This window comes from Symphodus melops (genome assembly GCF_947650265.1).
Source record: "Symphodus melops genome assembly, chromosome: 9".
Classification (NCBI taxonomy): Eukaryota; Metazoa; Chordata; class Actinopteri; order Labriformes; family Labridae; genus Symphodus; species Symphodus melops.
The window spans coordinates 14,883,520-14,899,597 of NC_136699.1; the positions used below are offsets into that span (position 1 = coordinate 14,883,520).

General features: G+C 42.6%; 1 protein-coding gene across 2 annotated transcripts in view; it reads left to right on the forward strand.

The window, feature by feature from the left end:
• Nucleotides 1-264: 264 nt before the first annotated feature.
• Nucleotides 265-16,078, forward strand: part of LOC306829490 (A disintegrin and metalloproteinase with thrombospondin motifs 2-like) — a 103,779-nt gene continuing 87,965 nt past the window's right edge. For both annotated transcript variants that reach the window (XM_079352536.1, XM_079352537.1), the window contains exons 1-2: nt 265-599; nt 1,991-2,400. In XM_079352536.1, the coding sequence (XP_079208662.1) occupies nt 512-599; nt 1,991-2,400 (498 nt within the window). In that variant the 5' untranslated portion in view covers nt 265-511. The remainder of the gene's footprint in view (nt 600-1,990; nt 2,401-16,078) is intronic.

Consider the following 16,078-nt stretch of genomic DNA (forward strand, 5'->3'; position numbering starts at 1 on the left):
AGAGGCCCTGTCCATCAGTCAGTCGGTCAGTCAGTCCACAGGACGGACAGCTCTCTAAAATATCTTCTGTGTCTCATCTCACACAGCGGACACACAGAGAGCGCGTGTGGGCGCACTTGGTCCGTGTGTTTGTGTGTCCGTGTTATGTCTGTGGAGTGGAGTCCGGGACTTGTCAGAGCACTAAGTCAAAGAAAAGGGGAACACGCACGATGTGACAGAGGAGTTGAGGGAAAAAGATAGACAAGAGAAGGAGCGCGCGTGTGTGTGTGTGTGTGTGTGAGAGTGAGAGAGAGAGTGAGAGAGAGAGAGAAAGAGAGAGAGAGAGACCTCAGCAGAGAGGAGGAGGGGAGAGAGAGGGGAGGAGAGCTCCGTCTCTCCCGGTGCACTTGGCAGTCTAGTTGCGGGCTGCTGTGCTGTTGCTGTCGTGGCGTGGCTGGTCGCGCCAGGCGGGGAACTTCACCACACTGGAGCCCGGAGTCCCACTCTCTCACCTGCGCAGTTCGGAGCTGCCATGGGTCTCTCGCCTGGATTTACTGTCCTAATTGTTCTACCGGCCTTTCTGCTGCACACAAGCGGCCTTTACATCGCCAGTAGCGTTGGTACGTACATGACAGTTAAACGTGGTCACTGTTTATGTTGTTCTCTGTATCTTCTGGTCTATTAGCAAGGCTCACGCGCGCTCTGAAAGTCTGGAGCTCAGCGGAGCGAGCTCAAAACACCTTCCGTTGCTTCTTATTTTTATTTTTGGCATGCTTAAGCAGTTCTTGCAAACAACTCTGTGGGACGCATTTACAACTTCTGTGCATCCTGCTGTGGGGTTTGCAGGGTCTTTCCGGAGGTCTCTCAGCAGTGCACACTGTGTTGAGATCTGCCTGCTCCTGTTTAGGGGGAGCGTGTTATCAGGGGTGTAAAGGGGCATCAGATGTGCAGGTCTAGTGTCGGATTTTGCAGGGAAGTAGCCAAACATTATCTGATTCTGCCGCTGTCGCATCTATCGATTTGTCACAGGACGCTGGAGTCGGATGTCAGCATATTGATCACACAATTATCAAATCATTCCTCTGACAAGGGGGCTACAGAAATATGAACAGAGAGTGCAGGGCTTTTTAGAAAGCAAACTTTATGTTACACGTGACAGATAAATAATACGACTAAGACATTGTACACGTGAAGACCTTATACATTCATCTGATGTGCTGTGATTGGCAGCATAGTGGCCTTGTGTGTGTGTGTGTGTGTGTGTGTGGGGAGGGGGGGGATCATCTCTGTAAAAAAATGCACCTGTGTTGTCATTATTCTACCTGTAGTAGTAAACGTGCATTTAAGATACATTATTATCAATTAAGAGCGCTTTAAAAGAATGTCAAATACTGTCAGTATATATTTCTTACGATCCTTCGATGTCGAGGTTATGGGCTACGGATAAGTTTTTCTCAGATCACGCAGTCAGACAGTGACAAAACAGCGTGAGAAAGCCGCAATTATCACCTGATCTTGCTCTGGCTCTCCTGTTGACGGTGGAAGGGCACAGAAGGTGTCAGGAGCGCAGCGCGCACTGCTGAGGTTGCCGTTTCCAAACGCGCAATGCCGAGCACCGGGGTCGCCTCTGGGTTCATGGGTGGGGCTGTGTGTGTGTGTGTGTGTGGGGGGGGGGGGGGGGGGGGTTACTGCTTTTATTTCTTTTTTTATTCTTTCTTTTATTTATTTATTCCGTTACTTTTGACACAGAACAAGGTTATAAATAATTCCAAAGCATGCGTTTACATTTTTCTTATTCTCACTTATCTTCCACCTATTTTTTCCCACCTTCCCATCTCTCCCTCTGACCTGTACCCCCATTTTCTCCACTGTTTATGCTGCATAAATTACCCTTGAAATCTCATCATCCCCAACCTCTACCTCTTAAAATGTCCTTTCTTCTTTTTCCACTCCTATATCTTACTCACCAAAAACATCTTCCCCTTACCCCCCACCCCCACCCCTCTCCCAGACTCCCTGCAGCAAGTCCTGGGGGAGTATGGACTGGTGAGGCCGATCAGCGTGGATGCAGAGGGCCGCTTTCTGTCGCACGCCGTCTCAGCCGGCCAAGTGGCAGGGGGGCAGCCCCGTAGGCGCCGGAGGAGGGAGGTAGGAGAAGGGGAAGACGAGTGGGAAGGACCAAGAGGAGAACCAGCAGCCTCTCTGGAGAGGCTTTACTACAACGTCACTATCTTCGGCCGGGAGTTCCACCTGCGCTTGCGCCACAACGCCAGGCTGGTGGCCCCCGGAGCCAAGATGGAGTGGCGCGATGACAGTGACAGCACCCGTTACTCTGAGCCACTGCATGATGAATGCTTGTTCGTTGGTGACGTCACAGACACACCAGGAGCCTCTGTGGCTATCAGCAACTGTGACGGCCTGGTGAGTAGACAGCCTGAGTCACCTGTGCTCTGCTCTTACCTATTTATGACTTCTGTGAGCTTGGTGTAATTATGTGTTTGAAGAAAATGATGTGGGAAGACCAAAGAGCAGATGATGTACATCTGGGAGTTTAGGGCAACAAGAGCAAAGACAAGGGATGTTTGACCCTTGACCTTGCCTCTCACATCATGAGTTTATCTGGTTCCTTTATTGCCACGAGGCTTTCAAAGGGTTGCACGTTTGATTTGCTGTAGTTTCCAATGTCTTCCATGCTGGTTGCAACATTTTGCCTGCTGTGAGAAATAACATAGTCATGTTTTCATCCCTGTGTCCTTTTTTCATTGTTGTTTACTGAGGCAGGAGGTGGGTTGTGAGATTTAACAAATAAAGTAGTTTCTTATAATCTCATAACTATTAGCTTGCTTTTAGTGCTTACTAAAAATAGATAAACACAAGCATCTGGCAGATAGTCAACAATATAACAGAATTGAGTTCAAACTGTCACCATGAAATATTTTAGTTGCACAACAGTTGCTCAAAGAGCCTGAATTGTAGATTCTTTTAATAGAGCTGACAATGAATAGAGGAAAAGGAAAAGACATTGCAGTTCGTGAATGGCTGTTGGCGAGAGACTGAGAGAGAGAGAGAGAGAGAGAGAGATTTAGACAGTGTGAACACGTTGCACAGGGACTGCTGAGCTGAGAGGATGCAGAAAGATGGAGGCCAGTGCCCGAGGAAAAGGTGAAAGGTACAAGTGCAAGACAAAAAGGGAAGTAAAATGGAGTAAAACCGGGACGAAGGATGAGTACAGATTGTGAGACAGAGCTCTGCTCATTAGGAAAACTGTTCATTAGTCAGCTAGATCAGCCCACCACTGGAGCTGAGTAGCAGCGACTGGATCCGTTTAGGGTTGAGGACACAGGGGACTGAGCGAGCAGCTGAGAGAGCAGGCAGGGAGCCAGCACAGCACAGGCCTGACATGCCCACTTAGCCTGATACCAGCAGCTCACTGCTACTGCGCTCCCTCTTGCTGTCATTCTAGAATACTGGTCACAGCTTTGTTGAGAAGCTGTTTGAATGTTTTATTGGTCAGATTTTTTAAATTGTTTCACGTGACCGTGTGTTCATTCTGACCTCATTGCTTTCAGAAATGTATTCTTAAAGGTACCCTGTAGAGTTTTTGACCACGAGTAGTGCTATAGAGCAGCTATACGTGTGTGTGTGTGTGTGTATATGTGTGTGTGTATATGTGTCTATATATATGTATATATACATATATATGTGTGTTTGTGTACTTACCTCTATTTTTAAAACCTGTACCTAACCAAAAAAATAGTCATACATTGTTGTTACAAAATTGCAAAGTGACGTTTTATTTTAAACTTCGATTGCTGAAGTTTCACATGGAATTTGAAATGAAGTTGAATTATGACAACACTTTTTGTAACGACTGCATCCATCCACCACAGCCCAGCAAGATAACACTAACAAGGCAGGAAATTTGATTAAAATAGTTCATTTTAAAATGTATCTTTAACTCGCACTTCTTAAGCCTTTTACATCCCTTGAATCAACTTCATCCATTTTTGCAAAGACTGTGGATTTTGTCCTCTATCACTTACATCAGAGTGGCATTACAAAGGGATTTCTTCAGGCCCTCTACAGACACAAGGAAAGATCAAAGCAGTCACAAAAAAAAGAAGAAGCTGTCCCTTCTCACACAGACCTGTGTGTGTTGCTTTAAGACCGGCTTGAAACCTTTCTTTAAAATCATGTAGTTTTTTTTTAAAATTCTGCTTGAATAACGTTACTTATTCAATTACCTGAATGTGTACATGTTTGAGTAACAAACAAGGTTGTAACTGAATATCTTAAAAATATCAGGATCAGTCCTGCAAAGCACCCCTGATGGATGAAAAAAGGAAACACCCTTTTATTAATCTCTGTCCACTTATATTAAATCCCCCCTCCCACCCAAACCCACCCAGCAAATATCTCATGTCATAACTAATCAATTCTTACAACCTCCTCAAGCATGTCAAACACTGCAGCGAAGCTCTGTCGGATCCGCCTCTATCTTCTACTTCTTGAAACCCAGCAGAGCCACGTAGGCCAGGCCTGTCCTGCTGTGCCCACTTCCTCACTGACCCAGAATCCTTGATAAAGCTCTCTGTGCCCAGTGTTTCCATTCACAGCCCCAACAAACCTCCTGCTGGCTGTGATCCAGGGTGTGTGAACAGAGGAAGGAGAATACAGGGGCAGATAGGGTTCAAACCAAAAAGGAAAAAAAAAAATAGAAAACAGACAGAAGAGGGAGAATCAAGAAAATCAAGAAATTACAAATGACCAGAATAAATAAGAGGGTGAGAGAGCATGGGGAAAGGAAGACAATCTTTGAATGGGCACATGACCTTTGGAGGGAATTGAATTTCTTTGAACAGAAGCTGTGATCAGCTGGTTGCTTCTCTGGATGGTTGAGAAGGCAGCACACTGCACAGTTTGAGGACGGTGTATGTGCTGCTGTGTGGTAGTGTGTCCATGTGATTTCAGTCCTACACCCGCGCAGTGCAATGAAATAAAAACTGCAGCTGAGACCGTGTGTGTGTGTGTGTGTGTGTGTAGGTTTCCACTGTCTGGGAAAATCTTTTTTTTTGTTTTGGCGTATGCATTAGGGTTTAATGTTTCCGTGTGGCTGTGAAGTTGTCCCTTCCCTTTTATGTATAATGGAGCTATCTTTTTAATACCAGTGATCTTCATTGTATAACATGAAACATGTCTACTCTGCTAATAGACTTTCATTTAACTTTCTTCCATTTCATTACAGAACATAGTATAATCAGTTTTATTAAGATGTAGGTTTTGTCTTCACCAGACAAGGATCATATATATTCAATATGTATAAGCCTTTTTAGACCACTTTCTTTAAATGTATCTATAGATCATCTGTGGTTATGTTTTACATTTTATTCTATTGTTTGCTGACCAAGTTTTAAAAATAGATGTAAGTACAATTTACACAAACTGATACAATGCAAAGACAACAACATAACGAGAGAGAAACCTGACCTAATAGAAATAACAAAATATATATATATATATAATGTGGAGGTGCTTAATTTCTTTCATTGTATTTTTTCTGGCAACTCATCACTGAATCCTAAGAATCCCAAACTTCACTCCTATCTATGTGAATGCATACAGTACGTGTGTGTGTGTGTGCGTTTCCTAACCTCAGGCTCTACTTGTGGTCTTTTCTCCAGCCTCACCTACAGTATTTGCTTGGAGATGTGAAGGCTGTTTGCTGCGTTGGCCTGATTTTTGTGCACATGTGGGTGTGAGGTTAGGTGTATTCATGTGTGTGTCTTTGGAGAACTTATGTGGAATGTGGTGTGTCAGCAGAGCTCCTGCTTTCCTTCTTCCTAAAAGCCATAGATATAGTGAAGGGAGACGAAGCTTTAAAAAGTCAAAATGAAATAAAAAATAATTCTGTCACTGTAACTGACTGAAGTAGTGGATCAAGGACTGTCACACTGTACACTGTGGGTGCAACGTTCAGCCTGCTGCTATGCTGCTGAAAAACAGTCAGAGATGTATTTACTTCCACAATGAAAGTTTTGGAATTCTTGTCATTTAATTCAAGCATTTAATAAAGTATTTCTCATTTTTTTTATTGGTTGAGGAGTTTGTTCCTGCACTCTTGATTTAAGAAAAAAAAAAACTTTGAGTGCTTCCGCTCTGTGTCCTAAAAGTTAAGATAATTTATACTGTTGTGCTTTGCATTTAATTAGTGGCTGAAGCAATCGCTTAAACCACTGTAGTCTGCAGGCTGATGCTTAGTGGCAATCTCTGTATGTCTGCAGTCTCTTGTAGTGCTTTTCTTTAGTAATTGATTTTTACACGTTCAGAACATGGCTTGCACTCCTAAAATATCCTTCACACGTTAACCCCCAAAATCAGTTAGACAAAATAGCTTTGAAATAAGCAAGCCCCCCCCCCCCCTTATTTAGAGAAGGTTTCATTTGATTTAAATGGATTGATAAAAAAGCACCATTGATCAATTGTTTATAAAATTTTACGTTGTTTTCTTTTTTTTGTTCATGGTTTGTGGATAATGCTGCTCTTTTGTCATTTCTGTAAAAGGGAACTTCAGAATGAGTTAAACATGTGGCATTAACTTGTCACACACATTCACTTAAAAGTGTGCTCTTGTTGTCAAGCCGCACATCCTGATGTCCACCTCTTAGTGTGAGCTTTCTGGACTTCCAGATGTGCAAAAACTGCAAAAATAATCAGTGAGTCTGACAAATGGTAGGGCTTCTCAGGTTTCCGTGGGAACAGAGGGTTGCACAGGTGTGGAGAGAGTGTACACAGACCAGAAATAAGTTCTACAGTAGCTGGGTAAAAAGTGATTTCATGTCTTTGATATTAAGTTTAGTCCCTAAATTTATGTAGATGCACACCTGGAAGACAAGACATGTCTTACCTAAGCTGTGATGTAAAACCTTCACGCCAAAAAAAACAAATAAACACACTGCACACCTTTGCCAGAGTTTGAACTATGTGCTCCAACACTCATGAACACACCTACATTAGGTGGACGGTAGAGAAAAGCTATGGTCCCACGGACTGTTCCTTACCTCTCGACATGACCAAAACCTGAGCACGCATTTCTCTTACTATCTCCACCCCACGCTCTTCTCTTTCCTTGTGTTTCTTGGCCAGCAGCGGTAGCAGCAAGCAGGAGAGCTCTCCTAATGATGGTATTAAAAGACTCAGGAAAATGACAGAGAAAGAAAAAGAAAAGAATGTGGCAGACAGCTTTTTTTTCTCCCCAACACCCACAGAGTCAAAACTCTGGCAAAAAAAAAAAGAGGAAGCGACAGCGTGAGACAGTGTTCCTTTAGTGAGCCGTCTTTTTTCTGTTTTTAGCAGCAGCTCTGCTCCTGAGCATTGATCAGATAAGTGGTGCTGAGGGTTAAGGGTATTGCCCGTTTCCTACGCGTGAAAATAATTTTAGAGCCGAGAATGTTGATCGAGATTTTGCTAACTTTTTGGTTTGCCTGCTTTCTTCTCGTATCGGGTTTGTTATTTGTTGGCGGGTAATTAGCCCTGATTCGTGCAGGTGTTGCCCTTTATATATTCCTATAAGCTGTGTTTATGTTTGGCTGTGCTTCAGTGTGTTTAAGCGTGTTTTTAGTGCAACATCAACAGTGAGCGAGCAGACAACAAATTATTGACAGGTGTTTTATATATTTATTTCTTTGGGCAGGTTCTTGGAGACTCACTAACAAATCTAATATCTTAATCACCTCTGTGTGTAATTATGAATACAATGTGTGGATGTTTTGACTTCTAGGTTAGAAGCTATGTGAAGAACCTTAAGCCTGTGGACCTCCTCTTATCACTTTGCTGATCTTGTCTTGAACGCGCCTACGCTTTACTCTCTATCAAAAATCTCCTCCTGTTTCTTTTTACTGACAATAAAACAACTCACTCTGAAACTTTGTTACGTAAAATGTAAAACGTAAAAGATGAATGCCAACATATTCAAAACGAGTGCAAAGACAGTCTTTGTTATTAAAGATCATATACTGGCTTCTGCAGGACTTGAATTTGCTTCTTAGTCAGTTTAAAAAAAACGCCTCACAGAACGTTTAAGATTAAAGGCTATGAAACTCACAGTCTCCATGTTCAAATAAATCTTTGCCAGTGGAGGACTTAATCATGTGAGAGAGTGTTTACAGAGCAGCAGGCCAATCACGATAACAGCTCCAGATATACACTAAACGGCAGCGACACGGACACTTGCGCCAGCCATGCCCCTGGAACACACTCAGTCATTACCTTCACATTAAGAGTCAATACAGAAGCCAGCTCCGGCCCGAGCCAACTCATCCATCCATCCAGCCGGCCCTGCAGTTAAGCTCAGTCAGGCGTGGCAGCTCACAGCGCCCTACGCTGTGTTATTCCGACCGGGGTCACACGATAAGCAGCTCTCAACTGTAATCAGCTCAAATTGAGATGATGACATCAATTACAGCATGTCGCACAGCTATTATTGACCCCAGCCCACACTGGCTGTAGACTAGGCTATGTGAAAGGAAAGAAAAAATGGAGGGGTAATAATGGGGGAGTGCCTGCAGGAACCGCATGGCATAAGGGAGGGTCAGGTGTTGAGAGGCCAGACTGCTGAAGCATGGTATCAATGGAGAAACAGTCAGCGAGAAAGAAACGTGTTCTCGTGTCTGATTGCTGGTTCCACCCTGCAGTGTGGCTCCACTCAAACACACAATTACTCAATCTAGAGCTATTATCAGACAGAGAGAGAGAGAGAGAGAGAGAGGGGGGGGGGGGGGAGAGAGAGTCAGACAGAGAGCAGGCCCATTTTGAGGAACACTATACACAGCAAAGGAGTGCTTTTACCAGAGCTGTGATTACTGCCGCTCACTCAGCGCACTTAACCAGCCCCCTCGACTCTCTTCTTCTCTCTCTGTCATTCACAGAGCGCTCACTCACAGCACATGCTTTGTTTGAGTGGTTCAAATAACAGGATTTATCAGAGAAAATAGTGGAACCCCAATGATTACAGGGAAAATACCTCTATTATGTCATGATTCCAGCTGCTAATGTTGATACTAAAATAAACTCCAACAGAGTGGAATGTAGCAGCGGTAGAATGACGTGTCAAGTGTGTCATAATCTGGGTTTCCTTGGTCCAGTGATGTCACTGGGATATTCTGGATTTTTGTGCTTTCAATGCGGCTACTTCAGTCAGACAACTCATGTTTATTTGTTTTTAAAGGTTTATTACAGCAGCAGAACATGGTGTGTGTTTTCCGTCTAGGCTCGGACCTCATCATTCCTCCAAGATTATTTAGCATGCAGAAACACAATGTCTTTAACCCCGAAGTCAGAGTCCACAGGTGGATGCTGGGATGGTGGTGGAGTGCCGTTAAGATACATGTGAGTTCTCCCAATGAGAGAGCGGAGGGAGAGAACGGGAACCTTACAGCATCAATAGACCACCATTTGGAAGTTTGTTGGCAGGTGACTGTGGATAGTCATGCAGTATGAAATCGGTGCAGCTCGAGTTGTCTGCCTGGACTGACTTGCAGCTCCTTCAGTGAACAGCAGTGAGTACAGGTGGACAGAGACGAAAGGGCCTTAACTAGTAGAGCATAAAATCCAAACTACTCACGTTTTCTCTTGCAGCCAATCAGTCAAAAACATTTTTTGATGTTGTGTGTGTTACAGCTTGCCTTTCGTGCCTAGTTGTCTCACAGATTAACGGCTGAAAGAAATTTACATCAACTGCAGTTAACCCACGAACAACAGAAGTGTTTATGTTTAAAACGTAAGGTCATTTAACAGCGCTCTATTGTCAGACCGAAAGCATATAGGGATGCAAAATCATATGAAATGTACAATAAACGTGTATTTAAATAATTGATAACATGTATTGAGGCCTTACACAAAAATCACAGTCTCTCCCACCTGCTCCTCTAAATCTAGGCCAATAATTGGATGTCATCATGTCTCGCACAAGTTCAAGAATCTTTGGTTGCACTGAGGAGAGCCTTTGTAATATTTTAGTGACCAATATTAAATTAATTTTCTAAAGTCATGTTCATTAAGGAGGGTAAAGGACACACTGGACAATGTTATTCTGCAGAGCCAAAAGATAAGGCATCAGTAAGACAACAGAAAAACAAACAAACTCAGGCCTTACTGGAAATGTTGTTTTTTGCCAAACCTGCAACCTCCACCAATTTGCCTGTCTGTCAATCACTCATCCGGTTGGCCAGCCCTACAGGCTGCAGGGCCGCGCAGAAAACTGATCGATGCTAGCCACATCAGCAGTTCTGGTTAACAGGCCCACAGCAGTCTCTGTGGAGGATCCTGCAAAACAAGATGAGACATCCTCCCTGCGTTCTGCGTTCTAACAATCCTTCTGCTTGCCTGCCTGCCTACCCCTGTCTGACCCGGCAAATGTCTCCTGTGGCAGCGCTGTTTTACCGGCGAACAGCCGCACAGGTGGCTTTGTACTCTTAAAGTTTTCCCCACACAATACTGACAAACAAAACTCAACATGAGAAGATAAATTGGAGGCAAAGTGTGTAGAGGTGGCAAGGAAGGGTAGGTGGAGGTAAAACGACGGCAAAGGAGACGAGGGGGAAAGGAAAAGTGTGGTTGAATGTTAGGCCGTCTCCACACTTGACTTCTTTTTTCATAAAATAGTGCTGCCTTCAGTGTTCTGTAACGCTTACAACGGGATTAGCCTACGGCGCAACCGTGCCCGAGCGTATGCCTGGAGCATGAAGGGTCCATTTAGGACAGAAAAGAACAAGAGATCAAGAAAAGGAACTAGTCCAACAGTGAAACAACATTAGAACCGCTGGTTTATTTTCAGAATAAAACACTCAGATAAACGACCATACTTGTTTTGTTTATGTCTTCCTAAGGTTATATACCATGTCCATCGTATTATCTCCTGCTGCTGCTAGTGAATCTGTAAAACTAGCGCAGGAATTCCTTTGTCTCCGCTCTTGACGTCGAACTGCACTTTAATGAAAAGTTAAAGGATTCAGCTGAAAAAAGTGTTGGGCGCGGCGCTTTTCGAATACACTTGTGCTTTTTCAAAAACGTGTCGTCCTTTTGCCATAGAGTTGTTTCTAAAAGAGGTGCTGGCAGTTGAAAAAGACGTCAAGTGTGAGCAGAGCCTTAATGTGCTCAAACCTGAACAAAAACATCGGCATCATAACCATCAGCACCTGCTCAGGGCTCTGTCAGAAGAGACGGGTAGAGGGATCTCCTTTATTAGAGGCAAGAATTTCCCTGTTTTATAGTTACTTCCTCTCAGATAAGGTCTCTTGCCTGTTCACAGGAGCTAGTACATTTCTCTGACTGATCATGGATATTTAATGTTTGCTTCCACTGCATGAGTGCATTCTTGAACCCACTACACTCTAAAAATATGTGTTCATTTTGTCCTAGCTTGATCTAATTAGTTGTATTTGTTCTGCCTCTGGTCTGAATTGTTCAGTTGTCTTGTTTGTATCCTCTGTTTGCATGCGCCTCTGTCTGTCTGTCTGTCTGTCTGTCTGTCTGTCTGTCTGTCTGTCTGTCTGTCTGTCTGTCTGTCTGTCTGTCTGTCTGTCTGTCTGTCTGTCTGTCTGTCTGTCTGTCTGTCTGTAAAGCTATGTTGTTTGCTGGCACAGTAGGCAGCTAAGAATCTCACCTCAAAACAGAAACTCACACCCTCCTCATCTTACTCAGGCTGCCTGCTTTTGTTTTCTGCAACAGAGAAATAATCAGTTTTTATCTCCTTGTGTATTTGGGATTTTCAGCCTGTGCATGTGGACCACAGGAATTGTTAGTGCACCAGCATATGTAATATATTATATAATAATATATTTTATTCTAATAACTGCCTCTGTGGGGGCTGTAGTGAAGCAGCAGAAACAAAGAAACACTTCTAGTGCTTTGATCATAGTGACTGATCGTCTGCCAGTGTGTACAAGGAAAGCTTTGGATACTGTTGTACAATTATATAATCTGTTTGCCAAGATGTAACAGAGACTTTGAGATGACCTTGTCCATGTATAGCTCTGTGTGAGATTGAGTTACTGTACAGCTAGGCATCCAAACTGTGCTGTATCCTCTGAGTCAGGGAGAGAGTCCAGCATTTCATCATCACCCAAATCAGCAGGGTGATATAACAAGTAGAAGGGGGTCTGATGCTATGAATAATGTTTTAAAGAATGTATAAACACAAGTCAACACAGTTCTGTTTAGATCACTATTATCTTAAAGGCAGGCTAGGTCATTTTCTCAGGATACACTTTATAAGATTTTGGTTGAACTTACTGTGAGGTCCTGATAGGAATGAATAATTAATGTGTTCTGAAAAAGGAACAAAGAAAATTCGTCATCTGTAGCAGTTTGTAAGACTTCAACCGATGTCGGTCAATCTTGGTCCAATTTTTATCAACCAATCACGTCTTCCTGTTTCCCTGCTTGTTTTCTATCCCCATGCGTGCACAAGCCCAAACTCAATGAGCTGAAGTCCGCTTCAGGACCAATGGCGTTCGTGCATGTAAGTGAGGAGCGGGGCTTTTGAGGCATCATAGAGGGGACGGGGTGGGTGAAGACAGAACATGGAGGGAATGCTACTTTCAAAATCATGCTAGATTTCGATTACCAACCCTGCCTTTAACATTTATGCCCCTTTAAAAACTACAACAATTTGGTGTATAAAACATTTTGGGTTGAGAAGGTATTCAAAATCAAAGAGCAACCTATTTGTCCTATCAGATTCAGCCCTAAATACTGTACATGGGATATGTACTGTGAAGTATTAATGGAGGCAGCACACAGCGTTATTTCCTGCACTGCTTCACGTTCTCAGGAATGGTGTGAATGCAGGGGAAAACGCAAGCGCTTGATGTCTTGTCCCACCACTTTTAGAAATGTTATCGTAAGTTGTTTAAAGTCAAAATTACTATTCAGATCTACTCATGTACCTAAGTTCACTCAAAGTGTTATCTGAAGTTGTTTAAACTCGAAACTACGGCGTGCCATCAAACTTTGATGTCTCGGTGCACCCCTTTTTAACTTTTCCAAAATGCTTCCCCATCGAGGCTTTTTTTCCCCCAACATCCATGACAATTTTAGCTATGTTAACAATGTCAGGACCTACAAAAAATCCTCTGGCACCCGTAGTCCAAACCCAACAGGAAGTCCGTCATCATTTTTTGAATATATAAAAAATGACCAATTTTTACATTTTCAGGCTTCCTATTTGAACGTACTTTATTGTTCGTGCGATCATTACCAACTTAGTGTGCTTGGCCACGTCTCGCGGTGGGACTCCCGCAGTTGCAACACACCCCGACATGTCTCATGTCTCATGACTCATGAGACATGAGACATGAGGCCCTTCATCACCGCTTGTGGTTTTATTTTTTACTCATTTAAAAAAACTCATTATCTGCATGGACTTAAGGGAGTCAACATACGCGTACTAGTACTCTTCATGAGTAATATCGTCAGAGAACAAAACTCCAGCAGTAATTGTGTTCACTGCCTCTAAATCTGTTGTGCAGGCTTCTATATGCTCTATTAAATGATTATAGGGGCGATATATGATGCAACATGTCATCGGTGTATTGGCGTTTTGTTTTCTGGAAATGTTCTGTAATGATTTATCTCGCTACTACTTTCTAAACTGATTCAAACACTCCCATGGTTTAATTCTTTGTTGAGGTGTCCTTGAGCAAATGTCCTTCCTAGCTCCAAGTTGCTGCTTGTAACTGGCACTGAACTCTGACCTCCCTGAAGAGGAAGGGAAAGCATAGCAGTGATCAATAAAGACGCATGTTAATAGCGGGCTGCTTCCTACCGATCTGTGTGCATGCTTGTGAACCTGTTTGAGCAATGAGTGTGTGGGGACGTTTGTGTTCAGTGCATTATTATAAAATGAAGCAACGTTAAGGCAAGTGATAAGAAAGACTTTTATTTCAAACTTGTTGTTGGTTGTGATTATACAGATACAAAAACACACACCACTCATGTGATTGACAGCATAAACTGAACACATAGGGGAGATGATTTTTTTTTCTCGTAAGCCAATCCTTTCTCTCTCACACACACACACACACACACACACACACACACACACACACACACACTGACACTCAGTCACAGACACACTGGGGAGGAGGGGACATATTGTCAGGTTGTGCTCTTTCTCCACACTTCATTTCTAATCCTCTTTCTCCCTTTTTGTACCATCTCTATGCTTTAAACCACTCCAGCACACACAACTAACACCACCAGGCAGACAGTCTATAGCGCTCAGTCACAAGTCCTGAACCTGCACACTCTCCTCTCCTCTCCTTCCTAATGCGATGTGACAGGACCCTCCTCTCTATCCTTTTTGCTGGCTTGCGATAGAATGAAGCCTTCATACACTTCACATCTCTCTTTCAGTCTTATTTCTTCATTTTTCTCATCGATTTAGGCCCACATGGGGCCTGTTTTTACTTTCCCATTTCACCTTTTACCAATTTTTTTTATTTTTTTTTTACCTTAGCATGTAAATTGTTAAACACATCACAACATAAAACAGAGAAATAATAGCGGATGTTAGACTATTCATTCTTTTATAAAACCAAATTATTTAAACAGAAACACATTATTAGTGATTTTGAAATAAAATGAGACATGTTCCTTACAATCTCAGTTCATGTGGAATTCTTTATTCCTCAAGTATTTATAATACATCCACATAATTGGCAACTGCAATGTATCTGGCATTATTTTAGTATGGGCAGCATTTGGGAAAGCTGTGGCTCACTGGTACAGTCGTCTTTCATTCTGAAGGCTGAAGGTTTGATCTCAACTCCTGCAGTTCAAATGTCCAACACAACTGAACCCCTAATTGCTCCTGAGTGGCATAGCCTCATGTGTGTGGATTTGTATGTGTGAATACTGATAACATAGCATCCTCTGCCATCCGTGTGAATTGGAAGACTTAAAAAGGGCAACTTAAGTCGTCTTATAAAATAGGAATTATATTTCCCTGTAATATTTTGACTCTGTGTGCCCGTCTCAACTCGCGTTTCAGAGCGCCACAACCTCCCAGCTACGCTATACTGTAGCTTTGTTGACTTGGCCTGTTTCCACAGTCTCTCTGTGCTCTCTGAGGCTGTTTCTGGTCAAGGAATTTCTCAGTTCAGGGTCAATCACAAAGGCAAGGCAGTTTTTTTTTTTCTTCCAAATGTGTTTGGCATGAGCGGAACGCTACAGATCCCAGAGGTAAATTAATGATCACAGACTTTAGCCCAGCGTTCCCATTTTTCATGGCTATGTCAAACAATTTGTTTCTAAACTTTGTATGATAGATTTTTTAAAAGGAATTCCAAAGCAGTGTGGAACTGTTTCTTGAGTTGCTGTTGGACTGAATTAATAAATCACACTGACAATCACATGTTTTTACTACAATTTTGTTAACTGAATAATAGTTATTTAATCTCAGACACTGCAGTTATATGACTGATAAGGTCAACACTTTACCATGATGGTCATTCAAAGAGTAGTCTACCTTTGAGGATCCTACCCAACCTGTGAGTTTGTCCTTGTATGTTAAATTCATTTGTAGTTTGAAGGTAAAGGTGAAGCAATCTTTTTTTTTTTACTATTGCTAATGCTGCTGTTATTCTATGTGCTGTTTTGTGTTTGGCCTAAGAAAACTAAGGGCTTTCCCAAGACAGTGAAGTGAGCCCCAGGGCCAGTTGCTAAAAGTAACGGGACCGTTCACAATGTTTCTGAACTGATAGTGGAGGTCCGGCTTGTGGTATAGGTGTTAGGATCCTTGTTTTTATTACACATTCTGGGAGATTGAGTAGTGTCTATAGGCATCAGACGGCCCAGCATGCATTGTTATGATTTACATTGATTCAAATTGTACCTAATGCAATGTCTATTTAAACTTTTTAAAGATGCTCGTGATTTTTGGAAGTTTAGGAGAACACCCAAGTAATAAATAATCAATTTCTCTGAGTGAAAAGGGATTAGAGGTCACCCTCTGAAGATTATTAATTAAAAATCACGGGAGACAATAAAAAAAAGACACAGAAAACAGTGCAATAAGAGCTTACCTTTTACCTGATTTAGT